Source organism: Dendropsophus ebraccatus, chromosome 9 (assembly GCF_027789765.1).
Source record: "Dendropsophus ebraccatus isolate aDenEbr1 chromosome 9, aDenEbr1.pat, whole genome shotgun sequence".
In the NCBI taxonomy this organism is placed as follows: Eukaryota; Metazoa; Chordata; class Amphibia; order Anura; family Hylidae; genus Dendropsophus; species Dendropsophus ebraccatus.
The window spans coordinates 116,238,853-116,259,012 of NC_091462.1; the positions used below are offsets into that span (position 1 = coordinate 116,238,853).

General features: G+C 48.3%; 1 protein-coding gene and 1 pseudogene across 1 annotated transcript; one reads left to right on the forward strand and one right to left on the reverse strand.

Annotated features, from left to right (window-relative positions):
- Positions 1-3,099: 3,099 nt before the first annotated feature.
- LOC138801634 (zinc-binding protein A33-like) lies at positions 3,100-11,710 on the forward strand. Its single transcript, XM_069984670.1, has 6 exons — positions 3,100-3,636; positions 4,256-4,351; positions 5,750-5,983; positions 6,305-6,327; positions 6,406-6,536; positions 10,969-11,710. The coding sequence occupies exons 1-6, from the start codon at positions 3,286-3,288 to the stop codon at positions 11,511-11,513; spliced, it is 1,380 nt and encodes a 459-aa protein (XP_069840771.1). The 5' UTR covers positions 3,100-3,285; the 3' UTR covers positions 11,514-11,710.
- Positions 11,711-16,288: 4,578 nt separating this feature from the next.
- LOC138801876 (microfibril-associated glycoprotein 4-like) lies at positions 16,289-19,832 on the reverse strand (annotated as a pseudogene).
- Between the last annotated feature and the right edge of the window lie 328 nt (positions 19,833-20,160).

Here is a 20,160-nt window from a genome sequence, read left to right on the forward strand (position 1 = left end):
CTACCATAGAGTCCCTTTTCATTCAGGTGCCGACGGATAGTACAGGTTGACCCTGTCGTACCCTTGGACTGCAGGGCAGCTAGAACTTGTTTGGATGTTAGTCGAGGTTGGAGCCACTATCCGCACAATCTTTCGTTGAAATCTCTCGTCAGTTTTTCTTTTCGGTCCACATTTAGGGAGGTTAGCCCCAGTGCCCACATCTAGGGAGGTTAGCCCCAGTGCCCACATCTCGGGAGGTTAGCCCCTGTGCCATGGGCTTAACACTTCTTGATGACACTGCGTACAGTAGACACAGGAACATTCAGGACTTTGGAGATGGACTTGTAGCCTTGAGATTGCTCATGCTTCCTCACAATTTTGCTTCTCAAGTCCTCAGACAGTTCTTTTGTCTTCTTTCTTTTGTCCATGCTCATTGTGGTCACACAAAAACACAGGACAGAGGTGGAGGCAACTTTACTCCATTTCAACTGGCTGCAAGTGTGATTTAAGGGCCTATTACACTGGTCGTTAAGAGGAGCAAACGAGCGCTCTCAGCGCTTGTTTGCTCCTCGTTCCCCGCTCGCTGCCGCCGCTATTCAACGCGGCGGCGGGTGAGTGCGGGAGGGGGCGGCGGGGAGCTGCGAGGGGGGCTGCCCGGGTAATCGCTGATCGTCCGGGCAGCCCATAGGATATAGCAGTGCCTGCTGCCGATGCTCCTATTCAACGGAGCGATGGCAGCAGATCGCTGCAATATCAATTGCTTGTTTTGCAACGATCAGCCAACATGAACGATGTCGGCTGACGATAATCGTTCCGTGGAATAGGGCCTTTAGTTATTGCCACCACCTGTTGTGTGCCACAGGTAAGTAACAGGTGCTGTTAATTACACAAATTAGAGAAGCTTCACATGATTTTTCTAAGGGTGCCAATACTTTTGTCCACCCCCTTTTTTATGTTTGGTGTGGAATTATATCCAATTTGGCTTTTTGCAATTCTTTTTGGGGTTTTCCATTGAAGACAAAGTAAATGAAGAGATTAATACCAAAGCATTTGTGATTGCAATGATTTTCTGGAAGAAATTGAGTATTATTTAACAGAATTGCAGGGGTGCCAATACTTTTGGCAAGAACTGTAGGGTGAATCGTTGAAAGACTGTTTACACGAAGCAATCTGCGAATTTTTAGCAAATGACCAACGACGATTTGAGAACATGCTGAAAGATCACAATGAATGATTTCTCGCTTGTGGTTTGATCGTTCGCTGTGTTTACACAAGCCAATTATCACTTAAATGCCCCTGCTCTCCCCAACCTACCCTCCTCCTGGCCCTTTTCTCCCTCCCCTCTCCTCCTCCTTGCCCTGCTCTCCACACCCTTCACTCCTCCTGCCTCTTCTATTCCCTCCTCTTGCCCCTGCTCTCCCCACCTCTTGCCCCCACTCTCCCCACCCTTCCCTCCTCTTGCCCCTTCTCTCTCCACCTTCCTCTTGCCCCTGTTGTCCCCCACCCTTCCCTCCTCCTGCCTCTTCTCTTCCCTCCTCCTGGCCCTGCTCTTCCCACCCTCTTGCCCCTTCTTTTTCCACCCTTCCCTCCTCTTGCCCCTGCTCTTTCCACCCTCCCCTCCTCTTGCACCCACTCTCCCCACCCTTCACTCCTCTTGCCCCTTCTCTCCACACCTTCCCCTCCTCTTGCCCCTTCTCTCCCATCCTCTTGCCCCTGCTCTCCCCATCCTTCCCTCCTCTTGCCCCTTCTCTACCACCTTCCTCTTGCCCCTGTTGTGCTCCACCCTTCACTCCTCCTGCCCCTTCTCTTCCCTCCTCCTGGCCCTGTTCTCCCCACCCTCCTGCCCCTTCTTTTCCCACCCTTCCACTCTCCCCTCCTCTTGCCACCACTCTCCCCATAATTCACTCCTCTTGCCCCCACTCTCCCCACCATTCCCTCCTCTTGCCCCTGCTCTCCCCACCCTTCTCTTCCTTCCTTCTGGCCCTGCTCTCCCCACCATTCACTCCTCTTGCCCCCACTCTCCCCACCCTTCACTCCTCCTGCCCCTTCTCTTCCCTCCTTCTGGCCCTGCTCTCCCCACCATCCTCTTGCCCCCACTCTCCTCACCCTCCACTCCTCCTGCCCCTTCTCTTCCCTCCTCTTGCCCCTTCTCTCCCCACCCTCCCCTCCTCTTGCCCCTTCTCTCCCCACCCTCATCTTGCCCCTGCTCACCCCACCCTTCACTCCTCCTGCCCCTTCTCTTCAGTCCTCCTGGCCCTGCTCTCCCCACCCTCATCTTGCCCCTGCTCTCCCCACCCTTCACTCCTCCTGCCCCTTCTCTTCCCTCCTCCTGGCCCTGCTCTCCCCTCCTCCTGCCCCTTCTCTTCCCCACCTCCCCTCCTCCTCATCTCTGTGATCCTTCCAGCAGCTCTGCTCCAATCATCCTTTCATGAAATCCCCCGCTCGCTCCCCTCCCCCTTGCTGTACGCTGCAGCTCCCCTCCTCTCTCCTCCTCCTTCCTCCAGCATTAACCCCTGGAGCTGCTGGTGACTGAATGACACAATGTAGCAGCACAACTTCCACAGTGTAGCACATAACAGTGAGTCTGTTCAGGGGGAGAGGCTGCTGAAGCCTGAGGAGCTTGCACTCTAGTGTCAGCGTTGGTGCTGCTCTGTGCTTTGCCCCCACCTCTGCTTTGTTTCCATCTCCCCCTCCCTCTCTCACACCCGCCCTCACCTCCCCCTCCCTCATTCCCCCTGTTTTTCTATAGGCCCCCCTCTTGCTCCCTCCTCTTCCCCCCCTTCCTCCTCCTCCCTCCCGCAGCTCAGACGCATGAGGCAGGGAGGAAATAGGGGCGAAAGGGACACCCAGGAAGAGAATAGGGGTCAGAGGGAGAGACGGCCAGGGCCAGGGGGAGCATCTGAGGGCTTTGGGGTCAGAGGGAGCATCTGAGGATTGTGGGGTCAGAGGGAGAGACGGCCAGGGGGAGCATCTGAGGATTGTGGGGTCAGAGAGAGAGACGGCCAGGGGGAGCATCTGAGGATTGTGGGGTCAGAGAGAGAGACGGCCAGGGGAGCATCTGAGGATTGTGGGGTCAGAGAGAGAGAGACGGCCAGGGGGAGCATCTGAGGATTGTGGGGTCAGGGGGAGAGACGGCCAGGGGAGCATCTGAGGATTGTGGGGTCAGAGGGAGAGACGGCCAGGGGACCATCTGAGGATTGTGGGGTCAGAGGGAGAGAGACATCCAGGAAAGCATCTAAGGATTGTGGGGTCAGAGGTAATAAGTATTCAGGAGGGATACACATCCATAGGGACTGTAGTGCAGCCATGGCCACCACTCCTACCCCATTGCCCCTACTGCCATCTTTGAGCTGCGCCATGTGCCGCGATGTACCAAGGGAACCCGTCACCATGTCTTGTGGGCATTGCCTCTGCCGAGGATGCCTGGAGCGTGCATGGAGGGGCCAAGAGGCCTATCCAACCTGTCCCAAATGCCGCCCTGCTCAGGTGCAGACCCCAGACGGTGTGCAGAGGGGTCTGTGTGCGGAGCATGGAGAGAAGATGCACCTGTACTCCACACAGGACGGAAGACTCCTGTGCCAGCGCTGCCGGGGTGCCACAGAACCACAACCACCTCACTCTCTCATCCCCATACAGGAGGCCGTGGGGGGCTACAAGGTGAGCGCACTCCCTGCAGATGGAGAGGTGGGCACATCCTGGGGGTTGGCATTTATAATGGAGGGCCTCATCAGCCATAGTCAGGTTGATGCCCATCATACAATCAGGATGGTGTCCAGTATACAGGACGGTGTCCAGTATACATGATGGTGTCCAGTATACAGGATGGTATCCAGTATACATGACTGTGTCCAGTATACAGGATGGTGCCCAGTATACAGGATGGTGCCCAGTATACAGGATGGTGTCCAGTATACAGGAAGGTGTCCGGTATACCGGGCGGTGCCCGGTATATACAGGATGGTGTCCAATATACAGGATGGTGCCCAGTATACAGGATGGTGCCTAGTATACAGGATGGTTTCCAGTATACAGGATGGTGTCCAGTATACAGGATGGTGCCTAGTATACAGGATGGTGCCTAGTATACAGGATGGTGTCCAGTATACAGGATGGTGTCCAGTATACAGGATGGTGCCTAGTATACAGGATGGTGTCCAGTATACAGGATGGTGTCCAGTATACAGGATGGTGCCCAGTATACGGTATGGTGCCCAGTATACAGGATGGCCCCCGGTTGCTAGTTTTGCACCCCTAATGTCTCTTCTCCTTCCTCCAGGATGAGCTGATGTCGGCCATGGCTCCGCTGGAGGCTCGCCTGAAGGAGCTGCAGCAGATGCAGTGCGCCCAGGAGCAGATGATCGCCCAGCACAGAGTAAGATTGACAGGGCACCCTCTCCGCACTGGGGTGTTGTGATGGAGCGGCAGGCCATGGCTTGTGTAGGCTCCACCTTGTCTGTATGGTTGGTTTCTGCCTGGCGCCCCCCAGATCCGCAGGAAGGGAAGGACCCACTCACGGGGGTGGGGGGAAGTTATACTGGTGGGTGCACTCTGGGTGCTGCATCAGAAGATGGAACGTGGCCTCCCCAGCGTCCACTGACCCCTCCTTATAGATGCCATGTTATGCGGTGCCCCCCCCATACCCCTCTGACAACAAAGGATTGGGTGCGGTTACATCCCAGTATGTCCAATTCTTTGTCTCTCAAATTGTAGTGTCCTGCCCACATAGATCTGTATTATCTGGACACATCGGGGGAGATTTATCAAACATGGTGTAAAGTGAAACTGGCTCAGTCGCCGCTAGCAACCAATCAGATTCCACCTTTCATTTTCCAAAGAGTCTGTGAGGAATGTAAAGTGGAATCTGATTGGTTGCTAATCTCCCCCATAATGCCCATATACTGCTATGTACTGTATTATATGCTGGCCCTGTAATGTGGTGCCTTAGGGACTCATCAGTCCTGACATGTGCCTACCATCCATCACTACTCCTACAGCAGAGGCCAGCTTAGAGGGGTTCACTCTTCCCAGCAACAGAGAACTAAGCAGCCATGTTGGTTGTCACGCAGCTGTCCCAACTGGAGGTAGAACTATGCAGCCATATTGGTTGTCACCCAGCTGTCCCAGGCAGAGGTACAACTACAACTACACAGCCATATTGGTTGTCACCCAGATGTCCCAGGTGGAGGTAGAGCTAAGCAGCCATGTTGGTTGTCACCCAGCTGTCCCAACTGGAGGTAGAACTATGCAGCCATGTTGGTTGTCACCCAGCTGTCCCAGGCAGAGGTACAACTACAACTACACAGCCATATTGGTTGTCACCCAGATGTCCCAGGCGGAGGTAGAGCTAAGCAGCCATGTTGGTTGTCACCCAGCTGTCCCAACTGGAGGTAGAACTATGCAGCCATATTGGTTGTCACCCAGCTGTCCCAGGCAGAGGTACAACTACAACTACACAGCCATATTGGTTGTCACCCAGATGTCCCAGGTGGAGGTAGAGCTAAGCAGCCATGTTGGTTGTCACCCAGCTGTCCCAACTGGAGGTAGAACTATGCAGCCATGTTGGTTGTCACGCAGCTGTTCCAACTGGAGGTAGAACTAAGCAGCCATGTTGGTTGTCACCCAGATGTCCCAGGCAGAGGTAGAACTATGCAGCCATATCAGTTGTCACCCAGATGTCCCAGGCAGAGGTAGAACTATTATGTTGGTTGTCACCCAGCTTTCCAGGGCAGAGAGAGCCTGAATGTAATGTGACTGATGATTGTTGTGACAGGGGAACCTCCTGAGCACCAAGCACCATGTCAGCCTGGAGTTTGAGAAGCTGCACCAGTACCTGCGGGAGCGGGAGGAGCGTCTCCTGCGGGAGCTGCAGCAGGAGGGAGATGTCATCCTGGCCGAGATGGAGGAAAGTCTCAACAAGATCAAGCAGAACTGCCAGGGCATCCTGCAGACCATCAGCAGCACCCAGCCGCGGCTGTACGAACAGGACCCCGTCACCTTTCTCACGGTGAGTGCCCCCCACAGCACTGCCCCCTGCATCCACTAGTGGGCACCATGTCCTGCTTTGTTGGCTGGCGGCCAATCACAATGGCTGGAACCCTTGCCAGTCTTCTGCTATTAACGCTGAGCAGCAGTGCACTTCCCTGTCCTGAGGATTTGTTACAGTGTATCAGTAGCCAGATGTTCAGCTGTGACCTGGTCCAGAAAGACTTTGACTGTCCGGCTCTTGCAGAACTACAAGTCCCAGCATGCTGTAGTAGCGTGTAGTGGTGTGCAGGACTGAGGGTCATGGATCTGCCGCGGTCTCACGTCTCTCCTTCTCTTGCAGGATATAAAGTCGTGTATGGACATGTGAGTATCTTCCGTGTGTTGTCCCTGTCCCCTGCCGCCTCTTCTCTGCCCCCGTCTGACCTCACTCTCTGTTATCAGATGTTACGGGGGATACAGAGACGGTTTTCCGGCACAGAACGTGGTGACTCCCAGAGACTTTGGCTACGGAGGAGTGAAGGATCTGATCCAGTACACGGCCTGGAAGGATATGAAGTCTTATATCAGTCCAGGTGAGGAGACGTGTAACATAGAAAGCCCCCCCTGCTCCACCTAGTCAGCCGTTATATTATTTCCTTCCTTATTATCCTAGGATAGATATATGTATATACCCGGCAGGTTTACTTTCAGTTATTGTACATTTACCAACCACATCAGCTGGAAGTTTGTTCTTATCATCTACTACTCTTTCAGTATAGTAGTATTGTCTTGTGTTGTTTCTAATGTTTCCCCCAAGTAATGTCATATTGTCTCCTCCTGTTCCTGTGTTCAGTTTTCTCTTATTAACCTCTTAAGGACATATGACGTACCGGTACATCATATGTCCGCACTTGCACTTCAAAGCGGGGCCGCGCGGCGGCCCCGCTTTGAAGTGCCGCGATCCCGGGTGCCGCGTGTAGCCCGGGACCGCCGCTATTAGCGGGCACGGTCTGATCGCCGTGCCCGCTAATTAGCTAATCGGAGGCAGCTGTCAAAGTTGACAGCTGCCTCCGATTACCGGAGGCAACGTTTCCCTGGGGTCTAGTGGGGGAGATCGCTCCTCCGGGACCTTGTCCCGGAGGAGCGATCTCCGTTACTGATGCCGGCCGGGGACGCGTCCAAGATGGCGCCGTCCTCGGCTCGGCACTCGTTCGTTTTCGGCTGCAGCAGCCGAAAGCAAACGAGTGCCGATCTCATGGATCTCTGCAGCATATCTATGCTGCAGAGATCTCAATGAGAGATCCAAGTGTATATACTAGAAGTCCCCCAGGGGGCTTCTAGTATATGTGTAAAAAATAAAAATAAAGTGTTGTTTATAGTAAAAAGCCCCCTCCCCTAATAAAAGTCTGAATCACCCCCCTTTTCCCAGGTTTTAAATAAAAGTAAACAAATAAACAAATAAACAAACATGTTTGGTATCGCCGCGTGCGTAATCGCCCGAACTATTAATTAATCACATTCCTGATCTCGTACGGTAAACGGCGTCAGCGCAAAAAAATCCCAAAGTGCAAAATTGCGCATTTTTGGTCGCATCAAATCCAGAAAAAATGTAATAAAAAGCGATCAAAAAGACGTATATGGGCAATCAAGGTACCGATAGAAAGATCACATCATGGCGCAAAAAATTACACCTCGCACAGCCCCATAGACCAAAGGATAAAAGCGCTATAAGCCTGGGAATGGAGCGATTTTAAGGAACGTATATTGGTTAACAACGAATTTTTTACAGGCCATCAGATACAATATAAGTTATACATGTTATATATCGTTTTAATCGTAACAACTTGAGGAACATGCATAACAAGTCAGTTTTACCCCAGGGCGAATGGCGTAAAAACACATTTCCCCCAAATAAAAGAAATGCGTTTTTTTTTTCAATTTCACCACACTTTGAATTTTTTTCTGGTTTCGCAGTGTACTTTATGCAAAAATTCAGCCTGTAATTGCAAAGTACAATTAGTGACGCAAAAAATAAGGGGTCATGTGGGTTTCTAGGTGGAAAAATGCAAGTGCTATGACATTTTAAACACAAGGAGGAAAAACCGAAAACGTAAAAACGAAAATGGGCCACGTCCTTAAAGGGTTAAAAACACCATCATGTCCCCCCTTTCCCTTCTTCCTTCTTTAACATATATAAAGGTTTCCATCATGCCCCCCCTTTCCCTTTTTCCTCCTGTAACATATATAAAGGTTTCCATCATGCCCCCCCTTTCCCTTCTTCCTCCTGTAACATATATAAAGGTTCCCATCATGTCCCTCCTTTCCCCTCTTCCTTCTTTAACATATATAAAGGTTTCCATCATGTCCTCCCTTTCCCTTCTTCCTTCTTTAACATATATAAAGGTTTCCATCATGTCCTCCCTTTCCCTTCTTCCTCCTGTAACATATATAAAGGTTTCCATCATGTCCCCCCTTTCCCTTCTTCCTCCTGTAACATATATAAAGTTTTCCATTATGTCCCTCCTTACCCCTCTTCCTCCTGTAACATATATAAAGGTTTCCATCATGTCCCTCCTTTCCCTTCTTCCCCCTGTAACATATATAAAGTTTTCCATCATGTCCCTCCATTCCCTTCTTCCTCCTGTAACATATATAAAGGTTTCCATCATGTCCCTCCTTTCCCTTCTTCCTCCTGTAACATATATAAAGGTTTCCATCATGTCCTTCCTTACCCCTCTTCCTCCTGTAACATATATAAAGGTTTCCATCATGTCCTCCCTTTCCCTTCTTCCTCCTGTAACATATATAAAGGTTTCCATCATGTCCCTTTCCCTTCTTCCTCCTGTAACATATATAAAGGTTTCCATCATGTCCCTCCTTACCCCTCTTCCTCCTGTAACATATATAAAGGTTTCCATCATGTCCTCCCTTTCCCTTCTTCCTCCTGTAACATATATAAAGGTTTCCATCATGTCCTCCCTTTCCCTTCTTCCTCCTGTAACATATATAAAGGTTTCCATTATGTCCCTCCTTTCCCTTCTTCCTCCTGTAACATATATAAAGGTTTCCATCATGTCCCCCCTTTCCCTTCTTCCTCCTGTAACATATATAAAGGTTTCCATCATGTCCCTCATTTCCCTTCTTCCTCCTGTAACATATATAAAGGTTTCCATCATGTCCCTCATTTCCCTTCTTCCTCCTGTAACATATATAAAGGTCTCCATCATGTCCCTCCTTTCCCTTCTTCCTCCTGTAACATATATAAAGGTCTCCATCATGTCCCTCCTTTCCCTTCTTCCTCCTGTAACATATATAAAGGTCTCCATCATGTCCCTCCTTTCCCTTCTTCCTCCTGTAACATATATAAAGGTTTCCATCATATCTTTCCTTATTTCCTGAAGGTTTTATGCTTTAGACCATCCACTATTTTTGTGGTCCATCTCTGAAGTAATATGGTAATACTCCTGCACCAACTTCCCTCCTTATACCACCTATATAGTATAATGTATATATGTAGGGGCCCACAGACATATAGATGTGGGTCCCCTCACACCCAGCATAGTATATACTCTGTTGTCCTCATCCTTAGGGCTCTCCTGTCCTCCTCCTCCTCAGGTTTCTGCTGTCCTCATCCTCAGGGCTCTCCTGTCATCCTCAGGGCTCTCCTGTCCTCATCCTCAGGGCTCTCCTGTCCTCAGGGCTCTGCTGTCCTCATCCTCAGGGCTCTGCTGTCCTCATCCTCAGGGCTCTCCTGTCCTCATCCTCAGGGCTCTGCTGTCCTCATCCTCAGGGCTCTCCTGTCCTCATCCTCAGGGCTCTCCTGTCCTCATCCTCAGGGCTCTCCTGTCCTCATCCTCAGGGCTCTCCTGTCCTCAGGGCTCTGCTGTCCTCATCCTTAGGGCTCTGCTGTCCTCATCCTCAGGGCTCTCCTGTCCTCATCCTCAGGGCTCTGCTGTCCTCATCCTCAGGGCTCTCCTGTCCTCATCCTCAGGGCTCTCCTGTCCTCATCCTCAGGGCTCTCCTGTCCTCATCCTCAGGGCTCTCCTGTCCTCATCCTCAGGGCTCTCCTGTCCTCATCCTCAGGGCTCTCCTGTCCTCAGGGCTCTGCTGTCCTCATCCTTAGGGCTCTGCTGTCCTCATCCTTAGGGCTCTCCTGTCCTCATCCTCAGGGCTCTCCTGTCCTCATCCTCGGGGCTCTGCTGTCCTCATCCTCAGGGCTCTTTTGTCCTCATCCTCAGGGCTCTGCTGTCCTCATCCTTGGAGCTCTGCGGTCCTCATCCTCAGGGCTCTGCTGTCCTCATCCTTGGAGCTCTGCTGTCCTCATCCTCAGGGCTCTGTTGTGCTCTCCTGTCCTCATCCTCGGGGCTCTGTTGTCCTCATCCTCAGGGCTCTGCTGTCCTCATCCTCAGGGCTCTGTTGTGCTCTCCTGTCCTCATCCTCGGGGCTCTGTTGTCCTCATCCTCAGGGCTCTGCTGTCCTCATCCTCAGGGCTCTGTTGTCCTCATCCTCAGGGCTCTGTTGTCCTCATGCTTAGGGCTCTGTTGTCCTCATCCTCAGGGCTCTGCTGTCCTCATCCTCAGGGCTCTCCTGTCCTCAGGGCTCTGTTGTCCTCATCCTCAGGGCTTTCCTGTCCTCATCCTCAGGGCTCTTCTGTCCTCATCCTCAGGGCTCTCCTGTCCTCATCCTCAGGGCTCTCCTGTCCTCATCCTCAGGGCTCTGCTGTCCTCATCCTCAGGGCTCTGCTGTCCTCATCCTCAGGGCTCTGTTGTCCTCATCCTGAGCCCCCTCCTCCACAGTGTCCTGGCCGCCATCTTTCTCGGAGGACCGACCCCTGCCCGTATGTGAGGGACAGTTCTTGGTCTGCAGTAGAAGTGGGAGCTCAGGGGTTGTCTTCAGCAGGCCACACCTTCTGTTGCTAAGCAGCATGCCACACCCATTAGAAATAAATGATTGCAGACCCCCCGATGAGTCCTGTCTCTCTAATCCTCCATCTTTCAGCACTGAACTCTCATTAATATTTTCCAGCCTTACCAAACATCATCATGGACCCCAGCACGGCGCACCTCAATCTGGTACTCTCCGAAGACCTGACCAGCGTCCGATACAGCGACACCAAACAACCTTTGCCTGAAAACCCTCGCCGCTTCGACTATTGCTGCTGTGTCCTGGGCACTGAGGGCTTTAGTTCTGGCCGCCATTACTGGGTAATTGACGTCGGCAACAAAACAAAATGGAATCTGGGTGTGGCCAAAGAGTCTGTGAACCGCAGGGGCGGGATCACCCTGTCCCCGGAAAACGGCTTTTGGATACTGTGGCTGAGGAACGGCCATGAGTTCAAAGCCCTGGATGTCCCTTATCGGACACTCACCTTAAGGAACAAACCGCAGCGGGTGGGGATTTACCTCGACTATGAAGGTGGCCAGCTCTCCTTCTACAACGCTGATGATATGTCTCACATCTACACTTTTGTGACCTCCTTCTCTGAGAACATCTACCCTTACTTCTGCCCCTGCCTCAACGACTCGGGAAAGAATGGAGGGCCGCTGAAGGTCCTTCACCATGTACCGTGAAGCACGGCAGAGCCCGCAGCTGGTGGACCACTATTTTTCCATGTCTTAGATGGCGTCGGGGGGGGTGTTGGCACATGAACGCCAGGTTGTACCCTTTATTCCATGTTCAGTTACTGCATAGTAAATGTACAGAGGAGAAAAATCTACTCCATGTCATTACCTTACCGATCCCAATAAATGTTTTCCGATTACCAACAGTATTACATCTCTTTAATGGGCAGCATGTGATGCAGGTCATGGTTGGGGAAGGAAAAAAATTAGTTTCTGCAGAAGAACCCACAAGAACTTCAGAGATTTTGTCTCTATTAAATTCCATTGGGAAAATTCTCGCTAAATCCACCTTGAACTCCGGTGTATTCTTGGAGCAGATTTCAAATGCAAAAAAAATTGTAAAAAAATTATTTAGATTTTCTTATTCAGTGGGGCTTGGACTTCATGAAGATTTCAAGGTAGGATTCAGTTGGAGTCTATGTGGAATCACACTCGAAATAGTCAATGCGCACAAGCTCTTACTGTAGCTTTTGACTCCTGGTGGCTGGAGAACTTAAATGCCGCCCCAGGGAGACCTGGAAAACATGGATACAGACCATGACCTATGGCTTTACCCAACCTCTCCAACCACCAGGAGTCAAATGCCGAGCGCTGGGGTTCAGACAAACCTAAACATTTGGCAGTAAGGAACATTTATATGTTTGCATACTTATAGTCAGCATGCCTATATGTGCGCATTGAGCATCTGTGTTTATGAGTATACAAACTGGCAGTTTTCCAATGTTTTTGTGTAGCGAGCATCCATGTGTCTACTTATATAGATCTAGTGAATATGCCAGTGTATGAATGCTCAGGATGTAGTGAGGATCCATGTGTCTATGTCTATAAATGTAGTGAGTATACCAGTGTATGAATGCACAGTATGTAGTGAGAATTTGTGTGCATGTAAATAGATGCACTTTAGTGAGAGTGACTGTGTATGTACAGTATGTAGTGTGTATGTATGTACAGTATGTATGTATGTAGTATGTGTATCTATTTAGTGTATGTATGTATGTAGTGTGTATGTATGTAGTGTGTGTGTGTGTGTGTGTATGTATGTAGTGTGTGTGTGTGTGTGTAGTGTATGTATGTATGTAGTATGTGTATGTATGCATGTAGAGTGTGTATGTAGAGCATTCATATAGTGAGTGTGCACATCTCCACTCCTCAGCATTGTACTTGGAACATCAAGAAGGACAAGCTGTAAAGTGATGCAAATCAAGGTAGTAGTCGATGTTGTTAAGATCTGCAAATCATAACATTTCTAAGCCCCTAGCTCCAGTCTGTGATATACAGGTGGAGTAAAAACCAGATAGAAAGCTAATTTGAAACCACAGGACTGAGATTGGGTCAGTACAATGGGATTGTGATGCCTCCTAGTTGTCGTAAACTGACAGAGACAGTATCCCTAAGCTGAGGGATGTTTATTACTCCGACAGATCGCTACCTATTTAGACTGTGATGCCACCATTGTCCAACATTGTGTATCCTAGTGGTTGTGAGTCCAAAGACAAACTGGAAGGATGAGAGGCCGAACCTCTGAACAGACACATCATCAAAACAATGGTGCTTAGTGATCCATTCTGGACTGAGTAACATTGGACGTCACCCATAAAGCGTAAGGCATCGAACAATACACAAACCATCAGGAGGTGTTTGCACAACAATGGGCTATGAACCTGAAGTCCACTTATAGATGATCCACCGCTCTCAAAGGCTATCATGGTGCAGAGCAATACGGCAATGGAGGCTGGAGTGGAGCTCTATCCTATTCATTGATGACTGCTGCTGTTGTCTCGGGTGCAATGATATCCAGAGATTGGTCTGTAGACCACATGCACAGCGCTATGAAGAGGCCTTCATGAGGGAACATTACAATGGTTCTACTCCCAGGATTATGCTGTGGTGTAATATACAGTAGCTTGACCCTTCTGGTCTTCATTCTCGATACACTGACATCTCTGTTATATTGATTAGGTTGTGAAACCTGTGGAGCAGCCATATCTCCAAAGGGCCCCAGGAGCTGTTTTACAACCCGACAATGCCCGGCCCCATGTTCCTCATGCTACTGTGAGCGTCTCTAATGGCCTAAACCTGCCACCATGGACTTGTCTCCCGACCACATCTGGGACGTCATTGCAAATGCAAAGGGAATTGCCAGCAGCGGATCTTCATAATGTTCTACATTCAGCATGGCAGAAAGTTCCTCATACGACCATTAATAACCACAGTGATAGCATGCCAATTTGAGTAGGTGCTTGTGTTTGTGCGCTTGGTGCTCTTACTAAATACTGAATAAATGGAGATGGTGAATGATGAATATTTACTTTCTGTCCTTTCAATTCCACGACTTTTTCTTTTCCATATTGTAAGGAGTGTATGAGGAGTGTATGTGTGAATATGCATACATGTACATGTGTCGGCCATGTACATGTTATGAGCTTTAGCATCTAGCACCATCTTGTGCAGTATCATTTATAGCTCTTACCTGGTTGGTTATTGTTCCATCTGCCAATGGGTCTAAGCAAGCTCCATACAACTCTATGGATGATATGTAGACAATGAGAACACTTAGCTGTATTCAGTGGATCCTAAAGATAAAGATTTATCTTGATGTGGATTTACAGTATAAGGAGAAGCCTCATATCATTGGAGAAAACACTAAAGGTGGATGGAGAGAAGGGACAAGAAGTTACAAGGTGTATGGAGACAATCACGATGGAACTGCCATGGTCTCCTGGGCCAGCACTTCTCCAAGAGATTGTCCAACTCTTCTAAAAAGTATCAGAATAAAATGAAAGGAGAAGCAGCACTGGTCCAGTGTAATCTGCGCCCAGTGGTTCATGGGTTGACCCAGTGGGTTGGTAATTGAAAAAAGTAAAAATTGACCACCACTGGATTGGTGCTGCTTCCGTTTTGGCATAAACCATTAATGTGAGAAGCTTGAAGATTCTGGAAGACTGCAAATAAACTTGATATTTTCAACATGGAAAATCACTATGTTCTAGAAAGCACCTATGGGTGATCCCATCTTCACGCCAGAGAGAGTCTCTTTCTCCAGGATCCAAATGGGATCGATGTGATGAGACAATGCTAAAACGTGACTATATATAGACACCAGGCACTCACAGGAACAGAACTGAATAATGGGATGTTGGAGAAAACCCAATTACTATATAGACGTATCATCATTCCCAAGAATCGCTGAAGTTGTGATGAATGTGGTGGTAATCTTGCTGTGCCCAGAGGATGTTCTCCAGTTTATTACAGGATAGATGATCATGATGTCATTCCAAGATCCTTACAAAACAGCAAGGAGTGAAGAGCCCTATGGGATAAAGCCAGCTATAGAGCCCCCTCTGTCCATAGACATCTTCCTTAGAAACTCAGAAAACAACGCTGAAGATCTGGAGAACTATTCACACGGATGAGTTATGTATCTGTATTACTGATTTCTATGAAACCCAGAAGAGAACTGAGGGGCACTTAAAAGAAAACCATAACTAATCCGCAAGTTTTAAGTTTGTGGTTTACATTGCTTCTTGTAAAATTCCTCTTTTTAATTTCCCTGGTTCTAATACTTAGACTGAAAATCTTCGTTTTGTAAAGAAAGACCCGGCTCTCACCAGTCTGGAGACCCCCAACCCAACAAGACTCTGCAGATCCATGTTATGTGACAATCTTCTATTCACACAAACATAAAGGCGTTTCCACTAAAACACATCAGGGGACATGTATCGTTTGGCGTATCTTTGATTTTCAGCGGAAAGTGCCGTTTTGCGAATATTTTATTCGCAAAACGGCCATTTTGCGAATAAAATATTCGCAAAACAGCACTTTCCGCCGGGTACGCCAGGGGAGTGGGGGGGGCGTAACGGGGGCATTCATCTTTTTCTGTTAAAGTTACGCCGAAAACCTACTCCAGTCCTCAGCTGGCGTAGGTTTTCGGCTGTGCTCACCGGCGCGCACGGGGGCATTTTTAAGTCAGGTGCAGAAAACGCCGGACTTAATAATTGTCCCCCTTAGTTTGACAGTTAAGTTTTACTCTCCCACAAATTTGGGCACTTAATCAGATTCCCATATGTTCGGTCATCTGTTGGACCCAAAAACATTGAATGGGTGTAACACCAGAGTGCTACTATGTCTTATCATGCATAAGTCCATCATCATTCCTCTTTTTAGCCTATGGGACCAGCTGGGATGCTGGCAGCAATGGTTCAATCTTTGTGTGGCCAGGCTAACTGGACAAAGTTCCTTCACATTGCTGGTATACAACATAAAACAGTCCATATATATATATATATATATATATATATATATATACTGACAAAGGTTGCTAGACGGCACTGTGTAGGCTCTGCGGCTCAAGTGGGTGCACAAACTCAGGTAGCCAGACCCAGGCTTCCGAATTTCCAAATAGTCGAATGAGGCGGCACTCCAGTATAAGTGATAAAAAAGTGGTTTTTATTCACCCATTAGTAAGCAACGTTTCAATCTCTCTTTGAGATCTTTTTCAAAGAGAGATTGAAACGTTGCTTACTAATGGGTGAATAAAAACCACTTTTTTTATCACTTATACTGGATTGCCGCCTCTTTCGACTATTTATATATATATATATATATATATATATATATATAGGTATTTTCTGCTGTAGTCTTTGTTGGTTCTCATGATGTCACCATGCATATTGTGTGGTCCATGGTTTTCTGGTGATATAGCATTGTCCTTCTTCAAAGCAACCCTAACAAGAAGTCAATGACTTCATCTCACTCGCCTTCAGTGAGTAGTAATGCTCTTACCATCCTGATGAGATTATGCCCCTTTCATACTGGTTGGTCTGTCCCGGTAGGTAGAGACCATTCAGATTGGCACTGTGCAGTTACCTAAAATTGTATTTCTCTCAATATTGTGCATGGAAAACATCATCTCATTCTCAGATCTCAGAGAATGTTGAGTTTATAACAGAGAAAAAAATTAACATTAAGCAGATTTCATTGAACATGGTCTCTAAGGTCATCTCCTGACCAAAACTGAACCTTTTGTAGACCAATAATAAAGTGTTAACAAGGTTTGGTTTGTAGATCAAAAGAAGTAGAGGGCCGGCAGGTAGAGTATAGAACCTGGGATATAGCGGAGATTCCCTAATATTGCTTGTGCACAAAGCAAATAACAAAGTACACCCAAGTGCCCAGGTTTGTTGATGTCGCCATCTTGAAATGCACCAATATACAGCTTTTACCCGTTTTCCTCTGGATTAATAATCAAAGGTGACAGAGAGAAGGTGTCATAATGGGATGTCCCACCACGAGTGTTTCTGTTTTGAACACCCCTCGCAAAAGCCTGGTACCTCAAAGGTAAAGTGGTGATGAAGTCATGTATAAGTTTTGCCACTAGATGTAAGTATTATGTATATTTATGTATATATATATTGCACAGCTGTAGTCATGTAATGGTTACTGTATTGTATCTTTTGATCCTGTACACCAATGAGAGAGACTCTTTCGTTCTACCTATCTCCATTCTCCTTTCTTCTCGCACTCTCTTCTCCACCACTCACAGGAGCTGTTACATACACCCTGTAGGAAGTTGTCACATGGAGAGAGGAAGTAAGTGTAAGTGAGTTCATATTTGTTTCTCAGTGGAGCAAGACACACAGATAAGGCACACCTGCTGAGCTTGGCCAGCAGCATGGCTCTGCCAGGTTTCCTGTCTGAGACAGACCAGCTGTAGTGTACACTTACAGAGAACACAGAGACTCTTTTTAAAGCAACACTTCTACCTACAATGCAGTGCTAAACACCTACAGAGAGGACAAGTCAGAAATCACCCCAACCCATGCCGTGAACATCTCTAAAAGTGCAGGACAGTATCCTAAAGCAGAGGAACTGATCTGGATAAAGCAAAGCAGTCAAGAGCCTATGTACCCTATCTCACAGTGCAGGTGACACCAGAAAATTTTGGACACTTAGCTCAACTCAGGTAACTAGGACTGGGGCTTGTGTCACCCTGATAGGACGGCTACCCTGACACTGCAGGGCAAAAGGTGGTATAGCAACAAAAGTCAAAACACGGGCACAAGTATTCTTCCTCTCTCAAGTATTCTTCTCAAGTATTTTTCTTCTTCTAAAGTTCCGGCAGAGAACAGTACTACATTGGGTTGGGACTCTCAAGACAAACTCCTCTCCACTACTCTGAACTCTCTACTCTTCTCAGCACGCAACCAAGTCAGCGCTGTTAGTTCACTCTCTACCTCGGTATCTCTCAGTACAGATCTGGTGAATGCAAGTCTGTATCTCAACAGTCCCTATTTATCTTGTATCACAGAAGACTTGCTAGTACAGATCAGTTTATTTATTCTACTGTGATCATTGCACCAGCACCTACACACAAGCTACACCGTCCTAGGGTCATTTCCCCTTTCTGTGGGTGGTGGTACTGACAATACGGGTGGGTCGTAACCCCACTCCAGACCACTGTGATAAGAGCCCAAGGGAGCCATCACAACTCGGCAGGTCACCGACCATTGGGGAGCAATATAGCCAGCCACAAAAAACTAAAAGCTGCTATACCATCACACCTGTGTGCTGAGTCAGCACTGGCATCACGACAACCTCCTATCCGGCTGAGCTATATTCCACCGACCATCCACCGAAGAAGTGGTGTCACACTTAACCACCTAGCAAGTGACCGGTTGCAGCTGCAGAGCAGCCACCACAATAAGTCCCCAAACGAGTTTCACTGTCAAAATCCACTAGATCGACCTATAGATGATACAACGTCGTCTGGGTGAGAAGACCTGAGAAGATGAATGGGAGGAGAATAATGAGCTGAACTAAATCCTTACCCAGCCAGTATTCTCCACTCGCCGTCCCGAACCTGTTCTTGTATTCTTTCCACCTACAATAAAAATTGACACTGCCATCCAACCACCTCTGAAACACCTGAAGAGAAGAAAGAGACGTTACGGCTCGTCAAAGGGTGGAGAAGATAGAATGTATAATGTACTGAGAATATTTAAAGACTAGATAGTAGAAGACTACTGAAGGACTGTTGACTGGGACTACTCAAGCACTATGGAGGAGTATCTTCTGGGATTGTTTCTCCATTTGTTTTATGATTATCAGATGTTGGTGGAGGGTCCTCCGGGAATGGTCTTGTCACAATACACAGGTACTGGAGGAGAGTTCACACTGCCAGGTAATATCAGGTACACACCATCTGAGGCGGCCACATTCGAGCAGTCAAGAGGATGACCGGAATCTCGGCAGCTGTTCACTAGGAGGAGAGAACACAGGTCTGGTGATAGTTGGAGATATTATTACCTCCAATTATGGTTCTTCTTCTATAGAATTATCTTGTAAAAGGCAACTTCCTCCTCGAACTACCTAAACCTGCCCAGACACATTAGATGTGAGCTGACTGAACCTGCCAATTTCGGTGGTACTGGCGGAACATCTAACATGTATGAGGCCTCCTCACTCTCCAGTGATACTTGACATCATATAGATATTGATATAGAAGGATCGGGCATGTTAGATTTTACCTGCCCAATTTGCCTGTTCTCCTGGAGATTTGCCCCCAGCAAAGGATTCTGGCAGCGTCTTTCTCCCTCCTTCATATTCAAAACATGTGCCAAGGGTATATATGTATTAGCGAGTTCAGGAGAGTGTTGAACAAGCAGCTATCTTATGTTCATGGCCATCTTTAGGCCCCGTTGCCCTTATGGCTTACTGGTGTAATTCCAGGGGCCTTTCCGAGACCCGGCATCATGGATTTTACAAAAACTTTGTTCAAAGGTGGCAACCCTGCATATGAACTGGACTCCTCATCCGAGAGTAGTGACATAAACTAGTCGTGACGCGGAGGAGGGGATGGTGTCCTCAGGATTGTCCTGGTTCAGTGGTGGAGAATCCAAAGTCATATGACCATTGTGCCGCAGCCGGAAGAAGGCGAAATATAGGATGAGGTTATACCATCACACAGGTGCCAAACATAATATGTACATACCCTCACGCCGATGTACTTACCCTCACGCCGATGTACATACCCTCATACCGATGTACTTACCCTCACGCTGATGTACATACCCTCATACCGATATACATACCCTCACGCCGATGTACATACCCTCACGCCGATGTACATACTCTCATGCCGATGTACATACCCTCATGCCGATGTACATACCCTCATGCCGATGTACATACCCTCGTGCCGATGTACATACCCTCATGCCGATGTACATACCCTCGTGCCGATGTACATACCCTCATGCCGATGTACATACCCTCGTGCCGATGTACATACCCTCATGCCGATGTACATACCCTCGTGCCGATGTACATACCCTCATGCCGATGTACATACCCTTATACCTATGTACATACCCTCACTCCGATGTACATACCCTCATGCTGATGTACATACCCTCATACCGATGTACATACCCTCACACCGATGTACATACCCTTGTGCCGATGTACATACCCTCGTGCTGATGTACATACCCTCACGCCGATCTACATACCCTCACGCCGATGTACATACCCTCATGCTGATATACATACCCTCACTCCGATGTACATACCCTCACGCCGATCTACATACCCTCAC